Below are 27,510 nucleotides of genomic sequence, written 5' to 3'. Positions count from 1 at the left end.
AAACCTCTGCTATCGTGCTATTATTCAAATTTAATGCGTTGTCTGATATGATCCTTTCAGGCATTCCATACCGACATATGATTTCCTTCTTTAAAAACTTGCTGACAGCTGTCTTTGTGACGTTGGCGTAAGAAGTAGCCTCTACCCACTTAGTAAAGTAGTCAATCACTACAAAAATGAAACGATGTCCGTTTGAAGCCTTTGGCGATATCGGCCCAATGACGTCCATGCCCCACATGGAGAAAGGCCATGGGGAAGTCATGACGTGAAGAGGTGATGGAGGCACATGAATTTTGTCTCCGTAAATCTGGCATTTATGGCACTTCTTAGCATACTTGATGCAGTCTCCTTCCATGGTAGACCAATAATATCCAAATCTCATGATCTGTCTGGCCATTGTGAAACCGTTAGCGTGTGTTCCACAAATACCATCATGGACTTCTTCCAAGATCTGCTTGGCCTCCACAGGTCTACACATCTTAACAGCACCTGATCTTTTCCTCTTTTGTACAGGATTTCCCATCTAAGACGTAACCACTGGCCAGCCTCCTCAACATTCTCTTGTCATTCTCAGTTGCTTGGTTGGGTATTCACAATTTTTCACGTATCGCAATATGTCCTGATACCAAGGGTTGTCGTCCTTTTCTTCTTCCTCATCAATATTACAACAGTGGGCTGGAGCATCATAAATGCTCATTTGGATAGGCTTCACATCCTCTGGTCTATTTACTTTGATCATGGAAGCCAATGTAGCTAAAGCATCGGCCATCTGATTCTCGTCTCGTGGGAGATAACAAAAAGTGATGTCGTCAAACTCCTCAATCAATTCTAGGACTATCCTTCGGTAACTAATCAATTTAGGGTCTCTTGTTTCCCATTCGCCTTTGAGCTGATAAATTACCAATGCCGAATCCCCATATACCTCAAGTACCTTGATTTTGCGTTCCATAGCCGCGCGGATTCCCATGATACATGCTTCATATTCCGCCATGTTATTTGTGCAATCAAAATCTAGTTTACTGGTGAAAGGATAATGATTACCGTTTGGAGATACCAAGACTGCCCCAATCCCGTTGCCCATGGCATTTGAGGCTCCGTCAAAATTTAATTTCCAAGTATTGCCTTCTTGTGTGCTCGCTTCAGTAGTTGCCACATACATCAGATCCTCATTTGGGAAGTCAAAGTTCAAAGGCTCATAATCGTCCAGGGCTCTACTTGCTAGAAAATCTGCTATCGCGCTCCCTTTTACAGCCTTTTGATTCACATAGGTTATGTCAAATTCAGATAGTAGAATTTGCCATCGGGCCATCCTTCCGTTTAGAGCAGTTGACTCCATCATGTATTTCAGAGGGTCTAACTTTGAGATTAACCAAGTCGTATGGTACAACATGTATTGTCTCAATCTCCGAGTAGTCCAAACCAATGCGCAACATAATTTTTCAATTGGCGAATATCTCGTTTCGCATTCAGTGAACTTCTTACTGAGATAATAGATCGCTCTTTCTTTTCGTCCTGACTCATCATGTTGGCCGAGCACGCACCCCATGGAATTCTCAAATACTGCCAAGTATAGTATCAGTGGTTTGTCAGGGCAAGGTGGCATCAGTACTGGGGCGTTGGACAAGTAATGTTTAACTCTTTCGAAAGTTTCCTGGCACTTCTCATCCCATACACCTGGATTGTGTTTCCTAAGAAGACGGAATATGGGGTCACATTTCTCAGTTAATTGTGAAATGAATCGAGCGATGTAATTTAGTCTTCCTAGGAAACCCCGAACTTCTTTTTGAGTACTTGGCGGAGGTAATTCTTGTATGGCCTTAACTTTGTCTGGGTCAATTTCAATTCCCTTTTCGCTGACTAAGAATCCTAGCAGTTTTCCTGATCTAGCCCCGAAAGTACACTTGGCTGGGTTAAGTTTTAGCTGGAACTTCCTTAACCTCAGAAACAGTTTTCTCAGAACTTGCACGTGTTCCCTTTCTGTTCTGGATTTTGCGATCATGTCATCAACATAAACTTCTATCTCTTTATGCATCATATCATGGAATAATGCTACCATGGCTCTCTGATACGTTGCTCCCGCATTTTTCAATCCAAAAGGCATCACTTTATAACAAAACGTCCCCCACATCGTTATGAATGTGGTCTTCTCCCTGTTTCAGAAAGCATCTTAATTTGGTTGTACCCGGAGAAACCATCCATGAAAGAGAACAGTGAGTATCCGGCCGTGTTGTCTACCAAGGTATCGATATGAGGCAGTGGGAAATTATCTTTTGGGCTGGCTTTGTTCAAGTCTCTGTAGTCCACACACATTCGCACCTTCCCATCTTTCTTAGGAACAGGGACTATATTGGCTACCCATTCTGAGTACTTGACCACCTGTAAGAAACCAGCATCAAATTGCTTCTTGACTTCTTCCTTTATTTTTAGCAAGACATCAGGCCTCATCCTTCGAAGCTTTTGTTGGACTGGTTTGCATTCTTCCTTTATAGGCAATCGGTGTACCACGATATCAGTACTTAAACCTGGCATATCTTGGTAGGACCATGCGAAGACATCTTTAAACTCTTGAAGCAACTCAACAAGGTCTCGCCTTGTTTCCTTGGCAATGCAAGCGCCAACTTTTACCTCTCTGCCCTCTTCTAAGATCACAACTTCTACTGATTCCTTATAGGGTAGAATTTGTTTTTCTTCTTCTTCCATCATTCTTAACAAATCCGGAGATAAAACGCTGTCTTGGTCACCTTCAAAATCTTGAGGATTATCTATACTCATGTCTTGCTCAAATAGAGACTCTGAATTAGTAACAGAGTCGCTCATCTCGTTGATATCTGAAGACCTGTTATTGGAACAAATGGAGGCCCAAATAAAAGAATCTAAGAATACTTGTATGCATACTATGATTATAAAGGGAATGAAAAGAATAAAGAATATTTGCTCAAGATGAAACTGAATGATAAGTTTTCACTGAAATTAGATTTTGGACATGTGCCTTTTACAAAAGATTCTTATCACCCCCAGGCTTAGGGCAACAAGTGTTCTGAATATTACTCTGAATTAGTTCTAAATGTTACAGGGATCTCTTCTGCAGTCCAGTTATTCAAAACACTTCCAGGTTCGTAAGGACGAATGCCCGATAAATTCCTTTCCACCCTTTTTCCGCGGATATGGCATTGATGTCCAACCTCTCAATCCTTCCTTCTGTAACCTCATCCTTCTCTTCAGGGTGGACAATTCCCCTTGAAACAAAAGTCTTAGATATATGGGGAAAGGTTATCGGTCCCCACTTGACTTCTATCCCGCCCAAATGTGCTCTTCTCTTTCTTGCTTTTTCTCCATCTCTTTCCTCTTTCCCTCGCATTAGGCTTATATCCCAAACCATAACGGTCCTGTTTGTTAACTAGGATCGGTACTCCAACCCTTCCCTGGAGGTATTTTCCCAATCCTCTTCCAGGCAATGCTCCCTTTCCCATCGTTAGCTGTAAGCTCATTGACGTAGCTTTGGATATCTTAGGCTCTGGGATTTTGCTCATCTCGATGACAAATGTGGCATTTACGAATTCCAATGATCGGAATGAACATTCTATCGCTTCACTATCAGCCTCTATGTATGGCATATCATCGGTGACTGATGCAATGATGTCTTCTTCTGCACCTATAGTCACCAATCGACCCTCTATCACCAATTTTAACTTTTGGTGAAGTGACGATGGTACAGCTCCTGCAGAATGGATCCAAGGCCTCCCCAATAGGCAATTGTAAGATGGTTTAATATCCATTACCAAAAAGTCCACCTCGTATGTATTTGGACCAATCAATAGAGGTATCTCGATTCTCCCCATCACTTTTCTCTCAGTGCCATCAAATGCTCTCACTATATTTTGGCATGATTTCATGTGAGAACTATCCACAGGTAGCCTGTTTAAGTGGACAGGGGTAAAACATTCAGGGCCGATCCATTGTCCACGAGTACCGCCGGTAGTATACACCCCTTGCAACGGGCAGTGATGTGCAAGGCCTTGGTAGATCCCATACCACCTGGCGGGATCTCATCATCGTTGAAGAAGATGAAGTTATCGGCATTTATATTGTTAACCAGGCGATCCAATTTGTTCACTGAGATATCTTTAGCGACATAAGTCTCATTTAGCACTTTTACCAACGCATTACGATGTATCTCTGAACTTAGAAGTAACTCGAGCACTGAGATGCGAGCGGGTTGCTTATGCAATTGTTCCACCACGCTATACTCGCTATGCTTCAAGAATTTTAGGAATTCTCTAGCCTCATTTTCAGTCACCGGTGTGTTAATATGCGGTTCAATTCCGGTCGTCTTCGTTTTATCTTGTTCAACCGCCAAGGCTTTTCCTTTTATAGGCTCCCTTTTTGTATTTCCCAGGTCGTAACGTTTTCCACTACGCGTATAGAAGCCTGCGTCATTACCCTCTTCTGAAGCATTTATCGGGTTCTCCTCTCCCGTGATCATCACATTGCAGTCGTAATTCCAAGGAACCTTTTTGCTATCCTTGTAAGGAAAGGCTACAGGTTTTTGGATTATGACCCTTGGCGCCAGTTGTATTCCAGATCCTGTACTCGTTGGCCTTGAAATAATCACCACTGGGTGATTTGGGGCCTTTCCCGTAGGCCCCTCCTCCGAGGCATAACTTCTCCATTTTCAAGTCCTTTGATCTCTTCATAAAATTCTAGCTCTTTGTTGTTCATCAGATTTTGCACCATGGCCTTGAATTCAGTGCAGTTTTGAATGTCATGGTCTTCTTCAGCATGAAACTCGCAGTACGTCTTCGTTCCTTCGGGCCTTTCTTTTGAATCTTGTTTGATGAGACCTCCTTCTATCATTTGTCTCCAGACCCAACTCAATGGGGTTTTTATCTCTGCAATGTCGGTTTTGATTCTCTTTTTCTCACCTTCGATTATTGCGTTTACCCCTTTATCAGCATGGTTGGGTAACGGATTCGCTGCTACGTTGGGTCCTAATGGTTGTCAAACTTCACAATCCCCATCTTAATGAACCTTTCCACCGCCTTTTTAAACCCAGTGCAGTTCTCAATTGAGTGTCCTGGTATCCCTGCATGGTATTCACATTGGGCATTCGTGTCATACCATTTGGGATATGGAGGTTGCATGGGCTCGAGATAAAATGGAGATACTATGTGTGCATCAAATAACTTCTGATACAGTTCCCCGTATGTTATTGGAATGGCGTGAATTGAAGTCTCTCTGGTTAGTCCTTGTGTTGGGCTTGTTGGTTCTGCCTTGAGGGGGCTTGGTGACTAGTGGTTATCATTTTTGGAGGGCCAACAGTAATCGGTTTTGAATGGCTCTTGCTATATGTGCTTACGTTGTTTACTTGCCCTCTTTTTTCCTTGGGACTGGTCTTTTGAAGTTTTCCCCCGTGTCAATCTTACCGCTCCTTACCGCGTTCTCAATCATTTCACCGGACATTACCATATCCGAGAAGCTCTTGGTAGCACTCCCCAACATGTGGTTGATGAACGGGGCTTTCAAAGTGTTGATAAACAACATGGTGACCTCTTTTTCCAAAAGGGGTGGCTGGACTTGTGTTGCCACTTCTCTCCATCGTTGGGCGTACTGCCTGAAATTCTCGCTAGGCTTTTTCTCCATGTTTTGTAACGTAATTCGATCGGGTGTTATATCCGTTACATGACTGTATTGCTTCATAAAAGCTTGCGCCAAGTCTCTCCATGAACTAACTTTAGCACGACTCAGTTGGTTGTACCATTTGGCTGCAGATCCGATCAAACTGTCCTGGAAGCAGTGGATTAACAGCTGATCGTTGTTGACGTATCCTGTCATTCTTCGACAGAACATAGTTATATGAGCTTCAGGACAACTAGTCCCATTATATTTTTCAATTCCGGCATTTTGAACTTAGGTGGGAGTACTAAATCAGGGACCAAACTCAGATCCTTGGCGTCAACCCCGCGATGATAGTCGATGTTCTCCATGACTCTAAATTTTTCCTCTAACCATCTACATCGGTCCTCTAGTTGTTTTGGCAGGTTCATTCTTGTTTTTTCTGTTTCTGCCACATCATCGAGGTCCGGGACCACAGGATTAGTGGGATTATCCCCGGGATTAGAACCCGAGCCCATTTGAAAATGCAATGGTACCGAGGCACCAGCCAGATATTGAGGTCTAATGGTAACCGGTACCCTCTGTGGGTACACCTCTGGTTGTGCTTGGATGTTAGTTGGGGTGAAACCTGGAGGATAAACAGGGTCATCGTGATCTTCCCCAGCATCGACTACGGGGTCTTTTCCTTTGTTATTTCCTCCAGCCAATAACTGCTTTAATTGGTTCATCACAGTGTTCTGGGATTCTAACATGTCCTGCTGGATTTTTTCCAGTCGTTCATGCATCTGATCTTGCATCTCTCGTTGCAACTGTTCCAATCTTTCCAACCTTTGATCCATTGCTTTTGTTTGGCACGAGTACCGTAGTGATATTTGATTAGATTTTTGTTGGTTTCCAGGGTAACTGTCATAATTTAATTTTATTAGGGTCATTTTATGAGATGTAATGCAAATGTATGAGATGAATGCAAAAAAAAAGAGGCATTGATTCGAATTCAATTTCATTAGAAAACTCAACTAGAAAGCAAATTTCTTTACATAAAATAAATTACATATACGGCTTCGCCTTTATACCCAAGCCTTAACCTTCCTAAGAAGCCAAGCTAAATCTCGACCTCGGCTTGATTCTGACTCATATTTTAAACTCAATACATCGGCCTGAACTGCTAATGTTTGCAGATGATCAGCCACTTCCCGCACTTGAGTCACAGCTTCGCCCATAACGTAATCTCTATCTCTAATCTGCCTTTGAGAATGATGGAATTGCTCTTGCCATTGATCATTACTCCTCTCAAGAAGCTCCATTCGTAGCTCAGAATTGTGTAATGCGTCCTCAAGCTCCTCTACCTTTCCTTTCAGTTCTTCGATCTTATTTAAGCTTGCTCTTAATTCGATCATGGAGTTACGACTACGGTACGAGTGAAGTGACTTTTCTAGCTCTGCCACCTTGGCCTTTAATCCTGCCTTCTCATTTCGGCACTCTAACAAACTCCTTTCCAAAGCGTTTTCTCGAGCTCGAGCATCTTGAAATTTCTTTTCCCACTGATCGGCCCTATTCTTTTCCTCATTGATCTCTTGTCGCCACTGCTCTGACGTTTTACCTAGACCGACAGTTCTCATCGACAATCGCAGCTTCTTGTAATCTGCTTTTAGACTATCCAAATCCTCTTCAGCTTTGTTCTTTCCCTTCCTTAATTTCTCGGCTTCTAGCTTGTGGATATCGATGTCTAATCCCAAATGCACTCTTTCTTCTTCTAACTGTTCTATCCTCTTTCCCAACTCAGAATTTCTTTTCTCAAAGTCTCGTTTGATGATCTCTAATTCTGACGGAACTACTTGTAGATGCTCCTCTATAGACTGAACGCAATCTTCCCTCGGCTTAGGGATGTTGTCATTGACTCTTTTACTCCACCACCCATAATATTCTGAAGTTGCCATCGCTCCTACGGTAAATCTTTTCATTCGGTGAACCTGTTTCCAAGCGTTAGATATTTCTCGAGTTTTTCTCTTGTAGTTTTCATCCTTATAAGAAAACTCACATTGAGCCAACCCTTGTGTTGCTGGTATGAACTGTCTCGATCTATATTGTCTTAATACGAGTAAAGGGGCATAACCGACAGCTCCCCAAATTCCGAGTAAAGGGACCCAGTCGAAATCCCTACATCGATACAGGATCTCATCGGGTACCATCCAAGGAGCTTTCCATTCAACGTCATCCTCCTGAAGATTTTGGAGAATCGTCATCCACTTTCTTCCGTGATGTCGTCTCGTCTTGGTGTAGCAACTTGTTCCTTCAATGGAGAATAGTCTTCTGAGAAGACTCGATAGGAGACATTTTCCACCTTCCAAAAGTGACTATGGAACCACACCAATAGTAGCTGCGCGCATCCGATGAACCTTCCCTCCCCTGCTCTTCGACATGCGCTTAGAGATCTGAAGGTTTCTGCTAAGATTGACGGGATGGGCGTGACTCCTTTACTAAGCCGATCGAACAAATCAGAGACGGCCTCATCTACGTGCCCTAAAGCTCTAGGGAAAATTACCAATCCATAGATACCTAGAGCGAAGACATCCACTCTTTTCTTCACATCAGGGTGTGCTAATACTAAATCTCGCAAGCTTTTCCAAGGAACGCATTTACTGTCTCCTTTCTGTTGGATCCGGGCAGTTACCCACTGTTCGCTCATCCCTGTAATGCTCATCAATTTTTTAATAATGTCGGGACACTAGCAGCTCTAGAATAGGCTTTGTCAATTTGAATCTTTGGACACCGAAGCAGGTCGTATATTCTTCCATGGTGGGAACCAAGTCCACTTTTCCAAAAGTGAAACAACTGTAAGCAAGATTCCAAAACTGGGCTAGGGCTCGGAATAAATGCTTGTCCACTTTGATACCAAGTAGGTAAGGCAAGTCCCCGTAATCACAGTAAAACATCTGCTTGGTCCCGTCGTCCCATTGATCCCATATTTCCTTCATTTCTCGAAGATCATTTTGGATTACGCTGATACGGGTGAAGTCCCATAACTCTGATACGTACCCTTCTGCAAGACTATCGCCTTTCTCTCTCCATATCGTCTCAGCCCATAATCGTACAGCTGCATTGTCTTCTACTTTATCAAGAAACCTCTTTTCCATGATAAGCTTTCTATCTATACTGAACGTGAATCGACACCTCTTTTGAAATGAAAATGCCATGCAATCACAAACAAAGCAAATTAGAGCTAGGATTTAAAGTAAACAGTAATAAATAAAGCATCTATTCGGTAAACACTAGGGTCTGGAATAGCTCTATCTCGGTGGGTTCTTATAGCTCGCTATGTGTGGTTTGGTTCTAAAGTAAGGGTACCTGAACCAGCAGATTCCTCGATCCTCACCCATTATAGGCTCATATGGACCGAGTTCAGTTCAGGGGAATACATTTCCCTATGACCATGCGGAGATGAAAATCTCACGAAGACATAGGTACGGATGTATCCCGGAAGCGATTCACTATCCCATGCGGAGGTGAAAACCTCACGAAGGCGTAGTTTCTCACTTCCCACTTAAAAGGTGTGACCAACGGTCATGCAATGGAATGTGCAGAAGTATACACCTAAACTCTAAACAAAGCAGTAATTATAAACAAATAATAAAAGCCAAAATAAAGGCAAAAAGCAATTTTTCAATTTTGACACAAAGACAAAAAGTAATCCACTCGTGGCTTGACTCTCTTATTTAAACATCCCCAGTGGAGTCGTCAAGCTGTTGACACCATTTTTTGATGAAAACGGGGTCGACTTGGATTTAAAAAAAGAATGAAAACGGGAGTCGCCACCAATCCTTTTTTGACGAGGTGTGATCGGGTCACCTCAAAAAGTGGTTGTTTTTAATAAATGATTTGATTTTATTAAAACAACGATTTTGGTCTACGAAATTCAGAAAAATGAGTTCGGGAGCCGGTTACGCACGAGGAAGGATTAGCACACTCGATACGCCCAAAATTGGTACCTAGTTGATTAACTAGTGTCTTAGTGTCGAAAATTGAAAATTTAAAGAGTTTTAAAAAATACGATCCTCAAAAGAAAATCTGATATCGTGAATTGAAACATAAGATTCTCTTGTTCCGAAGGAATATCACATCCAGCACGTTAGGACACGATACTCTAAAAATCGAAACCAAGATCACCTTATAGTTTAATGAAACCATACTTTGAAGCTTTAAGAGGATATTTGGCTATTTAGTCAAACGAGAAATCGAAACCCAGCACGTTAGGGCACGTTTTCTCGAGTTTCCAAACGCGAAATATTGCCTTATTTAGAAAAATTTTCCTTTTGGTGTTTAGTGTCAATGCTTGACAAAACAATAACGAATACGACAAGGTGAGCAAAGTAAAATGAGTAACAACAATGCAATAGGCAAAATGAAATGACGAGGCGATTACATAAACAAAGCATACAAATGAATAAATAGAACTAACATTTTAGAAAAAGCACAAGTGTACATGGATAAATAAACAAACACCAAATAACAATGATGACAATAAATACAATTATGTAAAAAATATATATATATGCATGTATAATTTAAAGCCATAAAATAAGAAATATATATAAATTACAGAATATGAAAACATAGATAAGTATGTACATATATATAAAATCGGTAAGTATTATAAAAAATGTAAATGTGTATTTATATATTTACAAATCGTGATAATATAAAATATATGTATATGAATTATGAAATATGTGAAATATACAAAAGGCATTTTTAAGAATATAAAGAATATATATAAGTATGTATATGATATAAAATATGCATAAATATATGTAAGTATATAAGAATTAAGAAATATGAAAAATATATTTAAGTATGTATAAGTACGTATATCTACATATATATGTAAAAAATATAATATTAAAAAAGGGGTATATATATATGCGTAATATATATAAATACATATATAATATAATGTTAAAATATTCGCATAATATACATAATAATAATGTTGAAAACATCTATTAATAATAAATATATACTTATATGTATTAAAGATATATTCATAAATACAAAAACATATACTAATAATCACAATAGTAAAGATAAAAAATGTATACGTGACATAATGCAAAATATATAAATGTTGTGATATCTAAAAACATATACATAAAAATGAAAGAAATATATGACGAATAATGCAAAGATATTTGTATGAGATAATGGGAAATATACGAATAGCACGATATTTACAAGTGTATACTTAATATAATTATTTAAAAAAATGATATAAATAAATGAATACATGAAAATAATACCATATACACAAAAATACCTATATATATATATGCGTAATGAAATATGTGAACAAATATTAATATTAAAGAATATATAATATATGTATATAATAGTAGAAACGAAACGAAAAATATATATATAGTTAAATATAATACAATAATAATAAAACAACAATGATAATAATATTATATATATAACAATTAATATTTAAAATTGAATTAAACAGCAAAAATATTATGAAATTTAAGGTAAAAAAAATAGATGAAAAAGGGATGAGATTGGATTAAAACCAAATCTTTGGGGCGAATTTTGAAAGAAATTAAAGGAGAATGGACTTATCAGAACGCGCGTTAAACTATGGGGGATCAAATAAGTAATTTATCCAAACACTTGAAACGACACCGTTGGAAGGGGGACTAAATCGCAAAGTGTAATGGATTTCGGGGTCAATTTATAAACAACGAATAACTTGATTGCGAAATATAAAAATGCGGAAGGGCCAATTGCGCAAATAGCCCTTCCGCTCAAAAACACGCGGATCCTGCCCTGGTGCGGGTCGGGTCGACCCGCCCCACGTCCGAAACGACGTCGTTTTATCATTAAACAGGGGGACCAAAACGGTGTGTTTTGGTCCCCTATAAAAGCTAAGTTTTTTTTGAAAAATTCATTTGAGACCAGGTGAGGGAAAAAAAAAGAAAGAAAGAGGGAGAGGGAGGGCACGGAGCGATTTCCGGCCAAGGGGGGGTCACCGGACGGCCACCGGATATGTATATAGATTTTAGGTTTATATTAATAAAAAAAGGTATAGATATGTATATAGAAATCGAAAGAAAATGTATAAAAAAAGGTAACCTTTTCCGTTTGCCTTTCCTTTTTTCCCGAATGCTTGCTATCTCAGTACTGAGATCTATGTATTTTTTTTAAATTCTAGCTTCTGTTTTTTTAAAATGCCAGAAAACAAACAAAAAAGAAAAAAAAAACCCCCCCGGATACAATTTTTGATTCGGGTTTTTATAACCCCTTTTCATCCTATTTCCTATTGTTTCTGTTCTGTCTCTTTGCATGGGATGGGCACAATGGAGGTGACAGAGGCATGGTGGTACAGAGGAGCAGGTGGCCGACATGGTGGCATGGAGAGCTGGGCGTGGCAGACGAGGAGGCCACGCGAGGCATGCGGCGCCAGGGTTTGGGGGCATCTTTCTGCCGAAAATGTTAATGTTGTCTGGGCTGGGTTTTTAATTTTTGTTTCGGGCCATGGGCTACATTGGGCTTGTTATTTTCCTTTGTAATTGGACTGTTGTTTATCTTGTTTTAATATTCGGGCCTGGGCATAAAATTGGGCCTTACAGCTGCCCCTCTTTGCTTGTTATCGTGTAACGAGAACAGAGCAAGACTAAGAAAGGCCAATTTTGCCCGGGCTCGCCGAGTTTTGACTTCTTTTGGTGCTTCCTTTCTTCAAGTAACCTCATTCTAGTCCACTGCGTCTTATGATTCTTCGATCTGCTCTACTGCAACTTCAGATACGCCTTGTAGCTTCAATCTACTCTGCTACGACTCCATGGGGATGAGATTTGTGTTTTTAGTCTGCTCCACTACTATTTAGGGAGATAAGACTGTGGTTTCGTCCGCTCCGCTACTGCTTAGGGAGATAAGACTGTAATCTCCGATCTATTCCACTGTCAAATACAGGGAGATAGAGTTATCAGCTTCAATGTACTCCACTGTAGTCACAGGGAGGTAAAATCTGCCATATTTGATCTTCAATCTATTCCACTGCCAAATACAGGGAGATAGAGTTATCGGCTTCAATGTACTCCACTGTAGTCAGGGAGGTAAAATCTGTGGTTTCGTCTGCTCCACTACTGCTTAGGGAGATAAGACTTGATGCGATCTGCTCCACTATTACTTAGGGAGATAAGATCTGTAATCTTCGATCTATTCCACTGTCAAATACAGGGAGATAGAATTATCGGCTTCAATGTACTCCACTGTAGACAGGGAGGTAAAATCTGCCATCTTTGATCTGCTTCGCTGCCAAATACAGGAAGGCAAGATCTGCAATCTTCAATCTATTCCACTGCCAAATACAATTTTTGATTCGGGTTTTTATAACCCCTTTTCATCCTATTTCCTATTGTTTCTGTTCTGTCTCTTTGCATGGGATGGGCACAATGGAGGTGACAGAGGCATGGTGGTACAGAGGAGCAGGTGGCCGACATGGTGGCATGGAGAGCTGGGCGTGGCAGACGAGGAGGCCACGCGAGGCATGCGGCACCAGGGTTTGGGGGCATCTTTCTGCCGAAAATGTTAATGTTGTCTGGGCTGGGTTTTTAATTTTTGTTTCGGGCCATGGGCTACATTGGGCTTGTTATTTTCCTTTGTAATTGGACTGTTGTTTATCTTGTTTTAATATTCGGGCCTGGGCATAAAATTGGGCCTTACAAGTTCATCCCAACCAATCTTTCTCTCTTAGTTTTCTCTCTTCTCCCATTTGAGAATTCTTAAGGAATTCTATTTGTTTGTAATATTTTGGAGATAGTAAAGTTATCATCTGGTGTTAGTGCCTGAGGACGTAGGTATAATTTACCGAACCTCGTTAAAACTCTTATGTTCTTTTTGTCCTATTTTTCTTTCAATATTTGAGGGTATAATAGTAGTATTTAATTGTGCTATTAAATTACTATAGAAGGGATATTCTGACTAAGGAAAGACTTGGTATTTAAGAGATCCATGTGATCCACCTCTCTTCCCTGGGAATTGAACTTTGTGTGATTTTTTAGTACAATAATTTACACGCTTCCGACCCTATTGGAACAACAGTTATATTGTTCATGTTCATAACAACTGTGGTAGCCACTAGCTGGTCGAAAGGGATTTCTGTCCCAATTGCATTCTTAGTATTAAACAATATAATTGCAGGTTCTTCAGCCACGGCGAAAAATATATTTTCGTCCGAGTATCGTAGGAGGCACTCGTCGTACCAAACCACCGCTGCTATTTCAACAGTACAACGTCGGGAAATGTCTGTAGAGGCGAAGGTGGCACACGCTTGACAAACACTGGTAGAAAGATCCCTACGGCAGAGGAAAAGACCGTAAACCGTGTCGGGGTTTCTGCCTGAAGTTGTGTTGTAGAAACCATTACCACGACTGCCATTAGACGATAGAGAAGTTAAGAGGGTATCACGGTTGGCTTGGTAAGTGCTATTTATGAGGAAAGTGGTGGTGTTAGGACAAACGTGGTAGCGATAAGTGGGTGGCTGAGCTTCAGTTACAGGGCTAAGCACGGAAAAGACTATTAATAACAGCCACAGGGTTATGAAAACTGTGGAGCTCTGCATTTCTTTTTTTTGGCTTTACCTCATTGTTTGGATCATAAGACGAGAGAGCTCAGCTATATTATGAAATTTATGATATGGGTGCTTTTAGTAAGGGATAAAGTTTTGGTCCATCGTAGAAGATTATCTGATCCTTAATAAAAAATATGAGTCAAGTCAATAGATTTTTGGATTGTTTGCGTATATGATTTAGGCTTAGTTTGGATGGGCGGTGTATTTAGCTCCGGTGAGGTTAAAAACAGCGATGGCAGTGAGATTAATTACTGTAGCGGTGAGATTGGATGCTGTAGCGATGAAATTAGAAACAATGGTAGAGTGTGTGTTTAGATTCAAACGCACTGTAGCGGTGAGTTGAGGATAAGAAATGGCTATTAAAGACATCATATTAGAATTGATATATAATAGAAGTTTTTAAAATTATTTTACTTTTTTTTAAATTATTAAAATATGTGAATTTATAAATTCATTTAATAAAATATTGAAATATATCTTCTAATATTTTAATAAATTATATAATTAATTTAAATTATTTATTAATATTTTTCGAAAAAGTTATTTTTACATACTCCTTGTATGTAATTACTGGCAAGGTGTTCTTTTCTCCCAAACATCTCATACTTCAAGTGTTCAAGCAGTGGTTTCAATTCCAATTTAGGTGTTTTAATAATAAAAAGGAACCATTTTAGTTATGGTTGGAATTACCTGTTTTGGATATTCTTTACTTTTACACCACCAGTCAAGTTGAAAGGCTAGCTCGTTATTCTCTTCTTCTGCATTATTCATACTTTCCTCCTCTGGTTCATCTTTATTAGGCTCAACAAAATCTAATGTTCCTAATTCCAGGTTATAAGATGTTTACTTTTGGAGTGTACATTCTGCTAGGTTAGCGTTTTATATCTCTTGGTTTATGCCCCATGTAAGCTCATTCTTGCTGACATTTTCCAATATATCGATTATTTATCTTCCTATTTTTAACCAAATACTCCCTCTAGCTATAAAATCAAATTGTCGCTTGTTCTGTCCATCCAACCCATCATAGAAATGTTGTAGTTGTATTGCAAAGTTAACACCTCTATCATCTTCATCTATCATCTTCTTCAGGTTTCTGTCTGTTAGGATCGTCCCGATTAAGCAACAAAAAAGTACAAATAGCAGAAGAAATTGAGAAGATGAACACACAAATTTAACGTGGAAAAACCCCTCCAAAGAGGATAAAAAACCACGGGCAAAGATAATTTTACTATAATGGAAAAAGAATGAAGAGTACAAAAGATGGAGATAAAAACTAAACCCGAAAATCCGAAAAACAAAGAACCCGAAAACGTAAACACAAAATTCTCTGAATGTGTTATGAGTTCTAATCTAATGGGTGTGTCTCATTTCTAAGATTGTAAAAGAGCCTATTTATAGGCTAAATTAGTAAGTCAAATAAACTATACTAATAAATGCTAAATATATTATACTAATAAATACTAAATCTTCTAGAAAGAAAATATATTTTTGTTTAACTTGACTTGCAAGCAATCTCTTAGAATTTGGGTCACACAATTCTAACACTGTCCATCTATCATCTTGTTCTGTCCATCTATTATATCGATTATATATCTCTTGTTCTATCCATCTATCATCTTCTTCAAGTTTCCGGTGCACCTTTGTTACAGAGAAATGGCATAAGTTGCAGAAGATCGGTAGTGGCAGAAGTTGAAAATGGTTGAAAAGTCCACAAAAGTCCACTACCACAACCACAACCAAACATGGTTGAAAATGGCAGAAGTTGCAGCAGCAGAAGTTGCAGCAGCAGATGAATGACTTACCTGTAGCTTTGTGAAGTGAACTGGTTGCACAAATTGAAGAAGGAGAAGCATGGTAGGAGGAGGGAAGATATGGAGAGTTAAAGTAAGGGTATTTTTGGAGAGTTAAAGTACCAATAGCTCACTGCACCTTCATTGCTGCTGAAATCACCAGCTGATTTTCAGCTGAGCAGTGTGGTGGAGATGCAATCTCACTGCATTGACTTGCTGAACCAAACAGCATAGCAGTGAGATTGGCACCATTTTTTCTCCCCAACTGCACCTCACTGGCTGTAAAAGCCAAACCAAAGGGAGCCTTAGGCTCCTTTTGGATACAAAAAATCTCCCGTTTCAGTGCGTTTAGACCATTTTCTTGAAATCAATCGCACTGATATTGGTGTTCGGATTTTACCCATTGCCGCACTGGAGTCTTCTCATCATGTTGTAGTATCAGTGGCGCCACTGGAGGTTCTACATGCAGTGAGAATTTGCAACTCCATTTGAAAGATGGAAAGTACCTTTTCATCCATGCTTTTTACTTTTTCTTTTATCCTTTTACATCTAATTTTCTATTTAAGAATTTCAAATAATATTATTAATTTAATATATACAATCTTCATATTAAATTTAATAAGTATTTTTTTATAATTAAAAATTAAAAATTATTTATTATTTTAAATTATTTATAATTAAAAATTTCTAGTAATAATGAAACTTGTTATGTCTTATGTTATTATATATTTTTAATTAAAAATCATCTATTTAGATACTTCAAAATTTGATCTAAGTATAATGTTACTATTTATGAAAATAATATTTATCATTGTTATAAAAAATATTTAACTTTAAAAAATTAAAAATAATTATCATTTTATCTAATAAAAATTTTAAATTAATTATATAATTCATTAAAATATTGGAAGATACATTTTAATATTTTATTAATTTAATTTATAAATTCACATATTTTAATAATTTTAAAAAAGTAAAATAATTTAAAAACTTCTATTATATATCAATTCTAATCTGATGTCCTTAATAGTCATTTTTTATTCTTATCTCACCGCTACAGCTGCGTTTGAATCCAAACACACACTCCACCATTGTTTCTAATCTCACCGCTACAATATCCAATCTCACCGCTACAGTAACTAATCTCACCGCCACCGCTGTTTTTAACCTCACCAGAGGTAAACACACCGCCCATCCAAACTAAGCCTTAGTCTACAAAGATGACGAGTTTGGGTCCAGATGAGGATGGAAGTGAAATACTATTCAATGTGGCAGTTGGCTACATCTACGTCCAAGACAGTGAAAGAACTCCATTGTCACAGATTACCTAAAACATCTGACATATATATATATAAGGACTGTAGTATGCAAGACTGCAAGTAATAATCTAATTTGTCTCACTTTGAAATGAGTTTTACTTTGAGGTAGATCTGTCAGGTTCTGTTGCTTCCAGTTAAAAATTTTAAATTATTTGTTTAGGATTAATTTTGGATTTCATTAATATGGGTTCGGATCATTTTAGGTTTATTCCTTGAGATTTTAGTATTTTTAAGTTACTCATTGGAGTCATATTGAGTTTAAGTTGTTTAAGGTTTGAGTAGGTTTGATTCACATAAATTCAACTTCGAGATAAATATATTCTAATCACTTCTATTGTTTTCTTTTTAAATATTTTTATCTGAAGAGTAACTTTTGTTTAGAATAATCACCACTCAAATCAACCGTTGCTCTAGAATAACTATTATGTTCACAACTGTTGATGCCTATAGTAGTAATTGTTTGAGAATAGCTCTTGTTAAGAATAATTAATATTTAAAACAACTCTTATTTAGAATAATTGAAATTTAAGAATAATTATATTCAAAACACCTATTGTTAGGAACAACCTGTCAATAATAATTAATTGAGAAAATTCATGATCAGAATATATTAGAACAATTCTTATTTGAAAACAACCTTATTTAAGAACAAATCTTTTACAAAAACAACTCATGTTCTAAGAGATGATATGCAAAAAATGTTTCACATTATACTACTTAATTAAAATAGTTATGAAAATAACATTAGAATTGTTATACATTGGTGATCATCAACTTGAGTCCTAGATAGGATCTGGGTCACCTACCTGTGACCCGGATAGGTCCCACCAAAAGATTGGGTGCGAAGCGAGCCACGAGAGGATAGCAAGGCGAGTTAGCTCACCCTGCTCGCAGAACGAGCTCGTGAACTCAACTCGCAAGGCAAAGCCAAGGACCCATCTTGTAACGCAAGGCCACAGATCCAACTCGCGAGGACTCAGGGAGCTCGCAGAAAGGGCCGTGTGCTCCGTAGGCCACCTAGGCACGAGTCCAGTAGGTGCGGAGCCCGCCTAGAATGTTAGTCCCAGGAACAGAAAGGATCGTGTGCTCCATAGACACGTGCCCAACAAACCTGGAGCTTACAAAGAATGTCAGTACTAGGGATAGAAAGTATCAGTACTAGAGGCAGTGGAGTCAAGTTAAAATAGTGGGGCCCTATCATGAGCTGTAATAGCTTTTGTAACAACATGTATAAATACTCGAACACTCTTATCAATAAGACATGATAAAATATTACTCGACAAGAATATGATAAGATTCTTCGATTATCTTTACCATTTTGAAATTTTGGAGAACTTAGGTTGGTGTAATAAGTCAATCCATCTATCTTCAACAAAGAAACTTAAAGCACAAGAACTTCTATCAATAGTTAAATGTTACATGTTAACCTTTTCTTGTAACATTAAATACATCTTCCATTTTTTTAAAAAAAATGGATTATTCACTATTATACAAGACTTAAATTCTTTATTAGTAAAAATGCCTCTTATTACTCCTATTTAATGTGCAACTTTATTACCCTTGTACCTACAGCCACACTTAGTAATTTTTCTCCACCTTATAAGCTATCATCTATGTTATGAAATATCTATTCTAATCTTCCTTTTCATCGTCTTTTGTTGCATTCCGTTTCACTTATAAAATTCCTTTTTTTCCATAAAAAATCCTCTACAGAAATTAGAATATGAGGATACAAAACATGCAAGTTGGAATTGTATTAGACAAACAAGGTTGTTTTTTCTGGTACAGCTAATAACGACAAGTTTATAAGACTTGGCCTTTGGGTTCCTTGATGTTTTTGTCTGTAATTGATGGATCTCTCATAAAATGGCGATGCAAGTTGTGGAAAAATATACTGGTAGAATTTAAACACATTTTGAAAGGACATGATAGGAACGTGTCTCATTTTTCTTGGTTATCTTTAGTGCATATATACCCAATTATCAGACTGCCTATTTATGGTGTAGGACTTGGCTTGATTTCTTCAAAGTCAAGTTAATTTGGTTTCTTTGATTAGAATAGATTTTAAAACTGAAATGCAATGTTCAATTCGGTGGTAGAGAAATTATTCATTATTGGATCCATTATCAAATAAATTTTTAGATTTTATAATTTAGATTAACCCTTTTTAGAGTATATTTATAATAAAAAAAAACATGTAACTTTTTGAATTTTTACTTAGTATAAAATTTGAACTCTTCCTTACTACTATATGTTTTCTAATTGCCACGTAAATAAGGAAGAAGGTTCAATCGAATGGAGTGAAAAAGTTCCGAGTTAATTAATCAGGTTGATAGGTCCTATTTTATCATCTTAATTTGATTTGAAATTTTTTCGAATCGAGTCGCGTGAAATGAAATTTAAGTCGAGTCAAATCGAGTGAAATTGTTCGAGCTGAATTAAAAAATTAATCATGTCAAATTAAAATATTATTACAATATAACTAATTTCATGTTTGAGCACGTAAATTTGAAACTGTATATATTTAAAAAAAATTAAAGAAAAAAAGAAAAAAGAAAAGATATTTTACTATGATAAACTTGAAAAATTAATTAAATTATTTAAGTCCCTAAAATTATTATTTTAGAAAATTTTAAAATTGTACCTTTCTTTATATATTATTTAGAATTTTTTTTACAAAATTTTTTACAATTCTTTAAAGAAATATAAAGTTTGAAATTTTTATAAATGTTTTTAATTTTAAAAATTATTTTTAATTATTTTATAATTTTTGTTAAGAGAGAGACTGATTTGCTCATTTTTAAACTTGACGGGGACTAAAGGAGCAGTTATACCAAAATGTTATTAAATTATTCTAGTTATTCGAATTATAAAATTCAACTCGACTTGAACTTGAAACTCAAACTACTTATTTAAGTTGACTCAAAAAAATTGAATAACTCGAATAACTCGATTCGATTAATTCGAAATTTGAAATTTTTTTATTTTTTCAAATTAAATCAAGTTTTGCTCATCCCTAATACAAGTCCAGCAGAGCGGATTGAAAGAAGAAAGGGTAGCTAAAATTTGTATATTTTTGGGAGTATAATTTGATGCAAGTTTGAACTTTGTTTACTAATTAAGGTGCTTCCACACATTAAAAATAATATTCATAAATTGATTAGTTATCGGCTTTATACTAATTTTTACATTCAAATATATAATCTTAAAATTAAAATAGTGATCAAATCAGCGAGGTGAAAAATTTTAATAATAATAAAAAAATTCATCATTTGAAATGTGTTTGATTGATTCCGCAATGATATGCCCAAAAAGGATGTTGGTTTAATTGCACGAGAAAGTTTTACGGTATCGGTTGCCAACATGACAATAAGAGATGATTTGATTAGACTGAGTAGCAGATTTTCTTGCATGTACAATAACCCAAAATGCATTTAAGCACCTCAAAAATTACACTCGACGGAGTAAGGAACTTATCTATTAGCTCTATTCAGATAAGAGCTTCCATACCTAAAATTGTAGCTTAGAAGGGAAAAAAAGAAGGAAAAAAGCACATGATTTCATTTTTGAACTCAACAAGCTTTTGATCGGAGGTTCTTGATAGCCTTTTAACTGCAGTTGTTTACCATCCGCTAGTGTTCCCCGAAAGAATTCATTTATTAATTATACCTAACGTTACAAACTTGATTCTCACATATCAATTCTTCCCTCTACCAAGTCAAGTAATTGAATTTCTCTGTACTCTGTATCTGAAATTAATAAAAGAAGAAAGTAAGAAAGTGATCAATATAACAATACAAAACAAATTTGTAATGTTTGCCATTGCATACCTTGATTGTTTCTCCTCTTCCAGATTAAGAAACCTGAGATAGAAACCACAGCTACCCCAAATATCACTGATAAACTTGCAACTAGTACTGGAGTCCTTTTTGATTTGTTTGGTTCCTCTTCTAATTAAATAAGGGCAGAATCAGATTTTCTCGATTCAACAAGAGTGATAGACTAATATAGTGCCTCCAAATTGAAACTGTGCTAACAGGTGGTTGGAAGAAGTGACAGTGGAAGGAAAATTGTCGTACCTTCTTTTTGCCGATCGCCCGAGGGTGACGGGGGTGGTGGAAACTCCACTCCGGCTTCAACAAAGGGATATGTTTCGAACCTCAAGTTACAGCTAGGACTAAGAACCCGGCATCCCCTCTGCTTAAGGCAACACCGCAGAATCCCGTTGGTTGCCGCCTTATCAAGACAATGATTGCAGTCTCCCTCAGACAAATCAGGAGTGCACTGCACTAGAGCGTATAACCTTTCCGAAGCCCTGAGCGACGAGTTACCTGCTGCATATTTAAGAAGAGCACCCCCTGATGCTGCTTTATTACGCAGGTCACTCAACAATTCTCCGAGTCTGAGCTGAAAGTACTCATCAGCCGTAGATCCTGTATTATATAGACAGGTTTGAGGATTAATTTCCAACTTCTCGGAGAGGTTTGTGTTCGAGTACCGTAACGTGCAATCCGCAGACCATCCGATGGCTTCTTTGTTGTTAGGACAATCCAGCTTGACCCTTGATATAGTTTCACTTAAACAACCAGTGCAAACATCTAGCTTAACATCTGCTCTGCAAAGTGCCATGGCGCTGACTTCGCCGACTTTGTTGCTGTAAAATCCATAATTCGATTTTGTAATAGAGGTGATTTGTTTGAAGATGGTATTGAGGTCACGCTCGTAAGCACTATTGGCGGTGTAGTTTCCGATGTTGTTTGCACAAGAATGCAGGAAATAAGGGTCAAAGGAAATGGCAAAAGTAGCGAGGAATGTAAATGTTAAACCTGAAAACAAGAAGTGAAACAGTACTGTTCTTGAAATTTCCGTTGCCATTTTCTCTAGGGAATTCACTTACAAATTAAACGTTTAATTGTTGAAGGTGGCTGTATTTTGTTGACTGGTTCTAACAATACGAAGATGATAAAGCAGTTTTGTTGTGTAAATTGGTCTACAAGGAGAGCTGGGTCCGCAATGAATCGATGGAACGGAAGTAAATGATAAATAATTATTCAATGTGGCAGTTAGTTACATGACCATGTTCGGGTCAATGAAAGCACTCCATTGACTTGGTTACCAATAAATGACATGTATTCAATGACTGTAATAAGCAAGCCTGCACGTAGTCTAATTTTAAAAATTTTAGATTATTTCAATTAGAATTAATTAGGATTTTGAATTATTTAGGGTTGAGGTATTAGCCTTTTAAATTTGTCATTATAAATTTGGATCGAGTTTTGATCTTTTTAGACTTTAGTAATTTTAAATGATTTGTTTGAGTCATTTTAAGTTTAAATCTATTCCATGTGTCAATTCAAGTTTAAAATAATTAGACTTGAATTGTTAACTTTTTTTTTAATAATAATTAGATATTTTCGTTTAAACAACTAGAGCAAACATCTAGCTTAACATCTGCTCTGCAAAGTGCCATGGCGTTGACTTCGCCGACCTTGTTGCTGTAAAACCCATAATTGGATTTTGTTATAGAGGTGATCTCCTCGAAGATGCTATTCAGGTCACGCTCGTAGGCACTATTGGCGGTGTAGTTGCCGATGATGTTCGCCCAATAACGCTGGAAATAAGGGTCGAAGGAAATGGAGAGAATAACGAGGTATGTAAATGCTCTTTTCCCTTGGTACATTGGTTCAAATCTTGTTGGTAATAATTTTGAATCTTTTTTTGTACTTGTTGCTATTGAACCAAGATACCAAGGGAAAAGAGCAAGCATATTAACCAACTAAGTTAAACTAATTAATTGAAATATTATAGAAATACTGTTATTATCTTAATTATATTACTTACGTTCTAATGATTTATCGGACCTATTCCATACACGTGTCAAATCAGAAAAAATAATACAACAATTCTGTAAAAAAATCCGGTGTTTACTTCAAATAAATAAGGAAAATAATGATTTGAATGTTTCAAAATTCAATTTTAAACCGAAAAAATCGAAATTTAGGGGCAAAAAAGGATCTTTTTCGACGAAAACATATCCAAGTCAGCAAATCGCGTCCTCGTAGGTGCGATTTGTGTCCACGTAAGCAAATCGCGCTGACGTGGATGCGATGTCCTGACACGTATTCTGAAATCGCGCTGACGTGGACGCGATTTCGCGGAAAATGGCCCATTCCGGTAAATAATCAAAAAATCGGTCCATTTCGGTAAATTTTGAAAAAAAATGGCTTTTATTGGTAATTTGCCCCAACTTGCCAATGCTTTGTTAATGAAAAATCCAGCTTGTTCTTTCATTCATATACTCTCCAATTTCTCCTTTTGCTTTAATTCTGTTTCTACCAAGGCAAATTCTACTTTTGTTTCTTCCCCAAGTCACGAGGCTTGCTGATCAAGCAAAGCAAAATCAGCTTGCTCACTGCCTTTGACACCAACACTTTGTCAATATGACTAAAAACATTCATTTACGCATGTTGACCTAATCTTGCTTTATTTTGTTTAGGGCTTCCCAATGAATGGATGGGGCAGAAGTGAACAAAAAATAATATTCAATGTGGCAGTTGGCTACATGACCATGTCCGGGACAGTGAAAGCATTCCATTGACTTGCTAACTGATATTACTAAATATAACCCTTTATTTCCTGATTCACGGGTTCGAGCAATGAAATATCATATTGTTGTCGGGGTAACATAAGCCATACAAATTTGGATTTTTGTCAAACAACAGTTATAATTTTCCATATAATTTGAATTAATCTAAACTGAGCATACGAGAAACTTGCACAAAGTAGCGACACTTTGCACAAGGTAACACGTACCCAAACTCTTAATTTCTAGATGCAAGACTAGTCTTTGGAAGTTAATTGGATTCTTTTTTTGGAAATGAATTCCAGATTAAGTGTAAACTAATGAAATAAATTATTGCAACTCCTTTATCATTACAAGAGTATAAAAATCACACTCTTCCCTGCTCTATGTCTGTTTCCTTATGCAAATCGCAAAGAGTAGCTAAATTATATATACTTTAGAAAGTATTAATCCATATAATTTTCAACTTTCTTAGGTGCTTCAATACATTAAAAAATTTGAGTAAAAAATTAATATTCTTAAATTGATTTATCACCAACTTCATACTCAATTTAAAATTCAAATATATGTATATATAGTTTCAGGTTCAAGTTCTTAAAAATCATGGCTTTAGTATTCATAGCGTTGTTAATTCAGACTGGGAAATAAAATGAAATTTTTTTGATAAACTAGTATTGTTAGTACAACAATCAAATTAGCGAGCTGAGAAATTTGAAATTGTGACTTCATTAACCGAAAAGACTCCATCATCTGAAATAGGTTCAGTTGGCTTTGCAATTGCACGCCCAACGGAAAATGCTGGTTCAGATGGACAAAGAAGTGTTATGGTACTATTACTTGCCAACATGAAAATCACAGATGACATGGTTGGTCTGTCTGCCGGGTCTTCTTCAACACATAATAGCCCAATATGAATGCATTTAAGCACCTCAGAAGCCACACATGAAGGAACAAGGACCTGATCTATTAGCTCCATTCCTTCGCCCTTGGACCATAATTTCCATGCCTACAATTGTAGCTTAAAATTATTCGTAGAATGGTTAGAACATTTAATCTATAGTTTGAGGACAAAAGGGAGGATAAAGAACATACAAAAGTCAACAAGCTTTCACCATGCTCTAAATGATGAAAACCATTGTTCTTTTTTCCACTAACAATCTCCAACAAAAGGACTCCAAAACTGAAAACATCAGATTGTTGATAAGTTAAAAATAATTTACACGCTTCCGACCCTATTGGAACAACACAGATTTGATAGAAAAGAGTCCTTCCATAGCATATTCTGGTGCCATATATCCACTATTTTAATTCATAAGAAACAAAGAGACAATTTATTAAAATAAAATTAGATGATACCATAGAAAATTTTATAAACAAAGAAAATAATTAAATAACAATATTCCCATAAGCCTCGCACTGTAAAGGAATGTGTTATGAAAATATGCATACTTACTATGTTCCGACGACTCTATTGGTATTTGCTTCGTTTTTATCTTCAAAAATTCTTGCCATACCAAAATCGGAAATTTTCGGATTCATCTCATTATCGAGTAGAACATTACTTACTTTAAGGTCCCTGTGTATAATTTTTAGACGAGAATCTTCATGTAGATATAAAATACCTCGAGCAATTCCTTTAATAATGTTGAATCGTTTCTGCCAATCCAGTTGAGCAGCTAATTTCGAATCTGATATAAATGTGGAAAAAAAGAACAAAACAAATGAGTACATTTTCATTAATTGTTTCATGTTTTTTTTCTTATTAGTTAAAGGTTCAAGAATCAAACCGAATAGGAAAACGTCCAGGCTTTTGTTGGGCATGAATTCATATACAAGCAACTTCTCATTTTTCTCTAAGCAACATCCTAAGAGCCTCACAAGATTTCTATGTTGTAGTTTAGCAATTAACATGATTTCATTCTTGAATTCAACAAGCCCTTGACTGGAAGTTTCTGACAGCCTTTTAACTGCAATTTCTTTACCGTCTGCTAATGTTCCCTGGAAGAATTCATTCATTTACATAGCATATCAAAATTCAAATGCAGGAGTATTCACATACTTAATTCGCATACATCAGTTCTAAAGCCAACTCAGATAAAAGTTTCAAGTTATATAATTACTTTGTATACAGGACCAAATCCACCCTGTCCCAGCTTATTTTCATCAGAAAAGTGATTTGTCGCTGCATGTAAAACATCCAACTGTATAGAAGGAAACTCCTGAGATCTCTCCCCATTTTCTCCGTTAAAAGTTTCCCTTGAGTGCTCATTTACCAAGTCAAGTAATTGAACTTCTTGGCTGTTTTCTTCGTCTGTAATAAAATCATAATATGCTCAGCATAAGAATACAAAAAGAAGTTATAATACTTGCCAGAAAGATCACTCCGATGTGTACCTCGACTGTTTCTCCTCCTCCAGATGAAGAAACCAGAGATAAAAACCACAGCCAGCCCAAAAATTGCTGATAAACTTGCAACAAGTACTGGAATCTGGTTTGATTTGTTTTGTTTCTCTTCTTCTGATTAAATAAGAGCATAATTAGATATTCTCAATTCAGTTTATTGTAATCCTCAAGAAAACAGGGGCTTGTTCTTTACCTATATATTAATTTACAAATTACCGACCAAAAAGAAAAAAGAAAAGAGAATGTAGTGAATCTTGTTTTCTTTTTTTCGTGAACTATAAAAAAGGAAAAAGGAAAGAATCAAATTTATCAATTAACGGTGAGGATAAAGCTGGTGCTAGAGGAGGTTGAGGTGAAACTGCCGTTAGATTATAGAAGGGGTAAATTTCATATCTGACGTTGCAGCTAGGACTCAACACTCTTCCGCCTTGCCATCCAGTTGGAAGACTTTCTAGTGCTCATTGCAGACATCTACTGCAAGCACTGCCTGATAAGTCCGGTATACACTGGGCGAGCATGTACAGTATTCGAAAACTTGAAATTTGGTCTCTCTTGTCGCAAATTTTTTAGAACCTGCGGGTTTATTTTCCGTTTGGGTTGTTATATCGTCCATGTTCATAACAACTGTGGCAGCCACTAGCTGGTCGAAAGGGATTTCTGTCCCAGTTGCATTCTGAGTGTTACGCAATCTAACTGCAGGTTCTTCTGCCACAACGGAAAAGATATTTCGATTCGAGTACCGTAGGGCTCCTGCCTGCGGTTGTGTTATAGAAACCATCACCATGGGTGCTATTAGACGACAGAGATGATAAGACGGTATTGCGGTTGGCTTGGTAAGTGTTGCTTATGGTGAAAGTGCTGTTGTTTGGACAATCGTGGTACCAATAAATCGGCTTCTTGTTGAAAGGTGGCAACACAGCAGCAGCATGCAAGTGACCAAGTAACACAACAGCATCATCCAAATGTCCATGGTGTAATTCGGTTGTAGAGCTTTTGTAATAGTTGACTTTTTCTAGATTGGTTGTAATCCTTTTTGTGTTTGTTCAGCTAAGGATTAATCATGTACTTGGCTGATTTAGTAGTCATTTAGGTTGTCTTTAAGCTGATTTAACAGCTTGGATACTTGCACAAGCAAGTTTTTTTTTTACCAATGTAATTGAACTACTTATGTATATGGCT

At 37.0% G+C, this 27,510-nt stretch overlaps 2 protein-coding genes across 7 annotated transcripts in view; both read right to left on the bottom strand.

The window, feature by feature from the left end:
• Positions 1-27,510, bottom strand: part of LOC107935352 (cysteine-rich receptor-like protein kinase 10) — a 94,215-nt gene that overhangs the window by 28,171 nt on the left and 38,534 nt on the right. The window contains exons 2-7 of one of the 5 annotated variants that reach the window (XM_016867932.2): positions 26,323-26,445; positions 26,049-26,239; positions 25,716-25,926; positions 25,382-25,616; positions 25,021-25,108; positions 24,574-24,934 (exon numbers count right to left, since the gene is read on the bottom strand). The exons of 2 other annotated variants lie outside the window; for them this stretch is intronic. In XM_016867932.2, coding sequence (XP_016723421.2) covers positions 24,623-24,934; positions 25,021-25,108; positions 25,382-25,616; positions 25,716-25,926; positions 26,049-26,239; positions 26,323-26,445 — 1,160 coding nt within the window. In that variant the 3' untranslated portion in view covers positions 24,574-24,622. Of the gene's footprint in view, positions 1-24,573; positions 24,935-25,020; positions 25,228-25,381; positions 25,617-25,715; positions 25,927-26,048; positions 26,240-26,322; positions 26,446-27,510 lie in introns of those variants that run through there. 2 more of the 5 variants (XR_001694199.2, XM_041102669.1) reach the window with 2 other exon arrangements.
• On the bottom strand, positions 20,710-22,497 carry LOC107935356 (cysteine-rich repeat secretory protein 38). Of its 2 annotated transcripts, none has more exons than XM_016867942.2 (3): positions 21,425-22,497; positions 21,176-21,292; positions 20,710-21,094 (listed from the first exon to the last, which is right to left on the bottom strand). In XM_016867942.2, the coding sequence occupies exons 1-3, from the start codon at positions 22,218-22,220 to the stop codon at positions 21,036-21,038; spliced, it is 972 nt and encodes a 323-aa protein (XP_016723431.2). In that variant the 5' UTR covers positions 22,221-22,497; the 3' UTR covers positions 20,710-21,035. The 2 variants fall into 2 exon arrangements, with proteins under 2 accessions (XP_016723431.2, XP_016723430.2); XM_016867941.2 differs by having other exon boundaries at positions 21,176-21,295; positions 21,425-22,493.

Source organism: Gossypium hirsutum, chromosome D10, assembly GCF_007990345.1.
Source record: "Gossypium hirsutum isolate 1008001.06 chromosome D10, Gossypium_hirsutum_v2.1, whole genome shotgun sequence".
In the NCBI taxonomy this organism is placed as follows: domain Eukaryota; kingdom Viridiplantae; phylum Streptophyta; class Magnoliopsida; order Malvales; family Malvaceae; genus Gossypium; species Gossypium hirsutum.
Note: the sequence above shows the minus strand (reverse complement) of the source record. Positions and strands in the feature narration are given on the sequence as shown.

What these genes read in the sequence shown, in the direction of transcription:
- LOC107935356 (XM_016867941.2), bottom strand. Translation starts at nt 22,220, where the DNA reads ATGGCAACGGAAATTTCAAGAACAGTACTGTTTCACTTCTTGTTTTCA. An exon ending in GGGCGATCGGCAAAAAGAAG is followed by an intron (nt 21,296 to 21,424) that starts GTACGACAATTT and finishes TTATTTAATTAG; the next exon opens with AAGAGGAACCAAACAAATCA. An exon ending in GAAGAGGAGAAACAATCAAG is followed by an intron (nt 21,095 to 21,175) that starts GTATGCAATGGC and finishes TATTAATTTCAG; the next exon opens with ATACAGAGTACAGAGAAATT.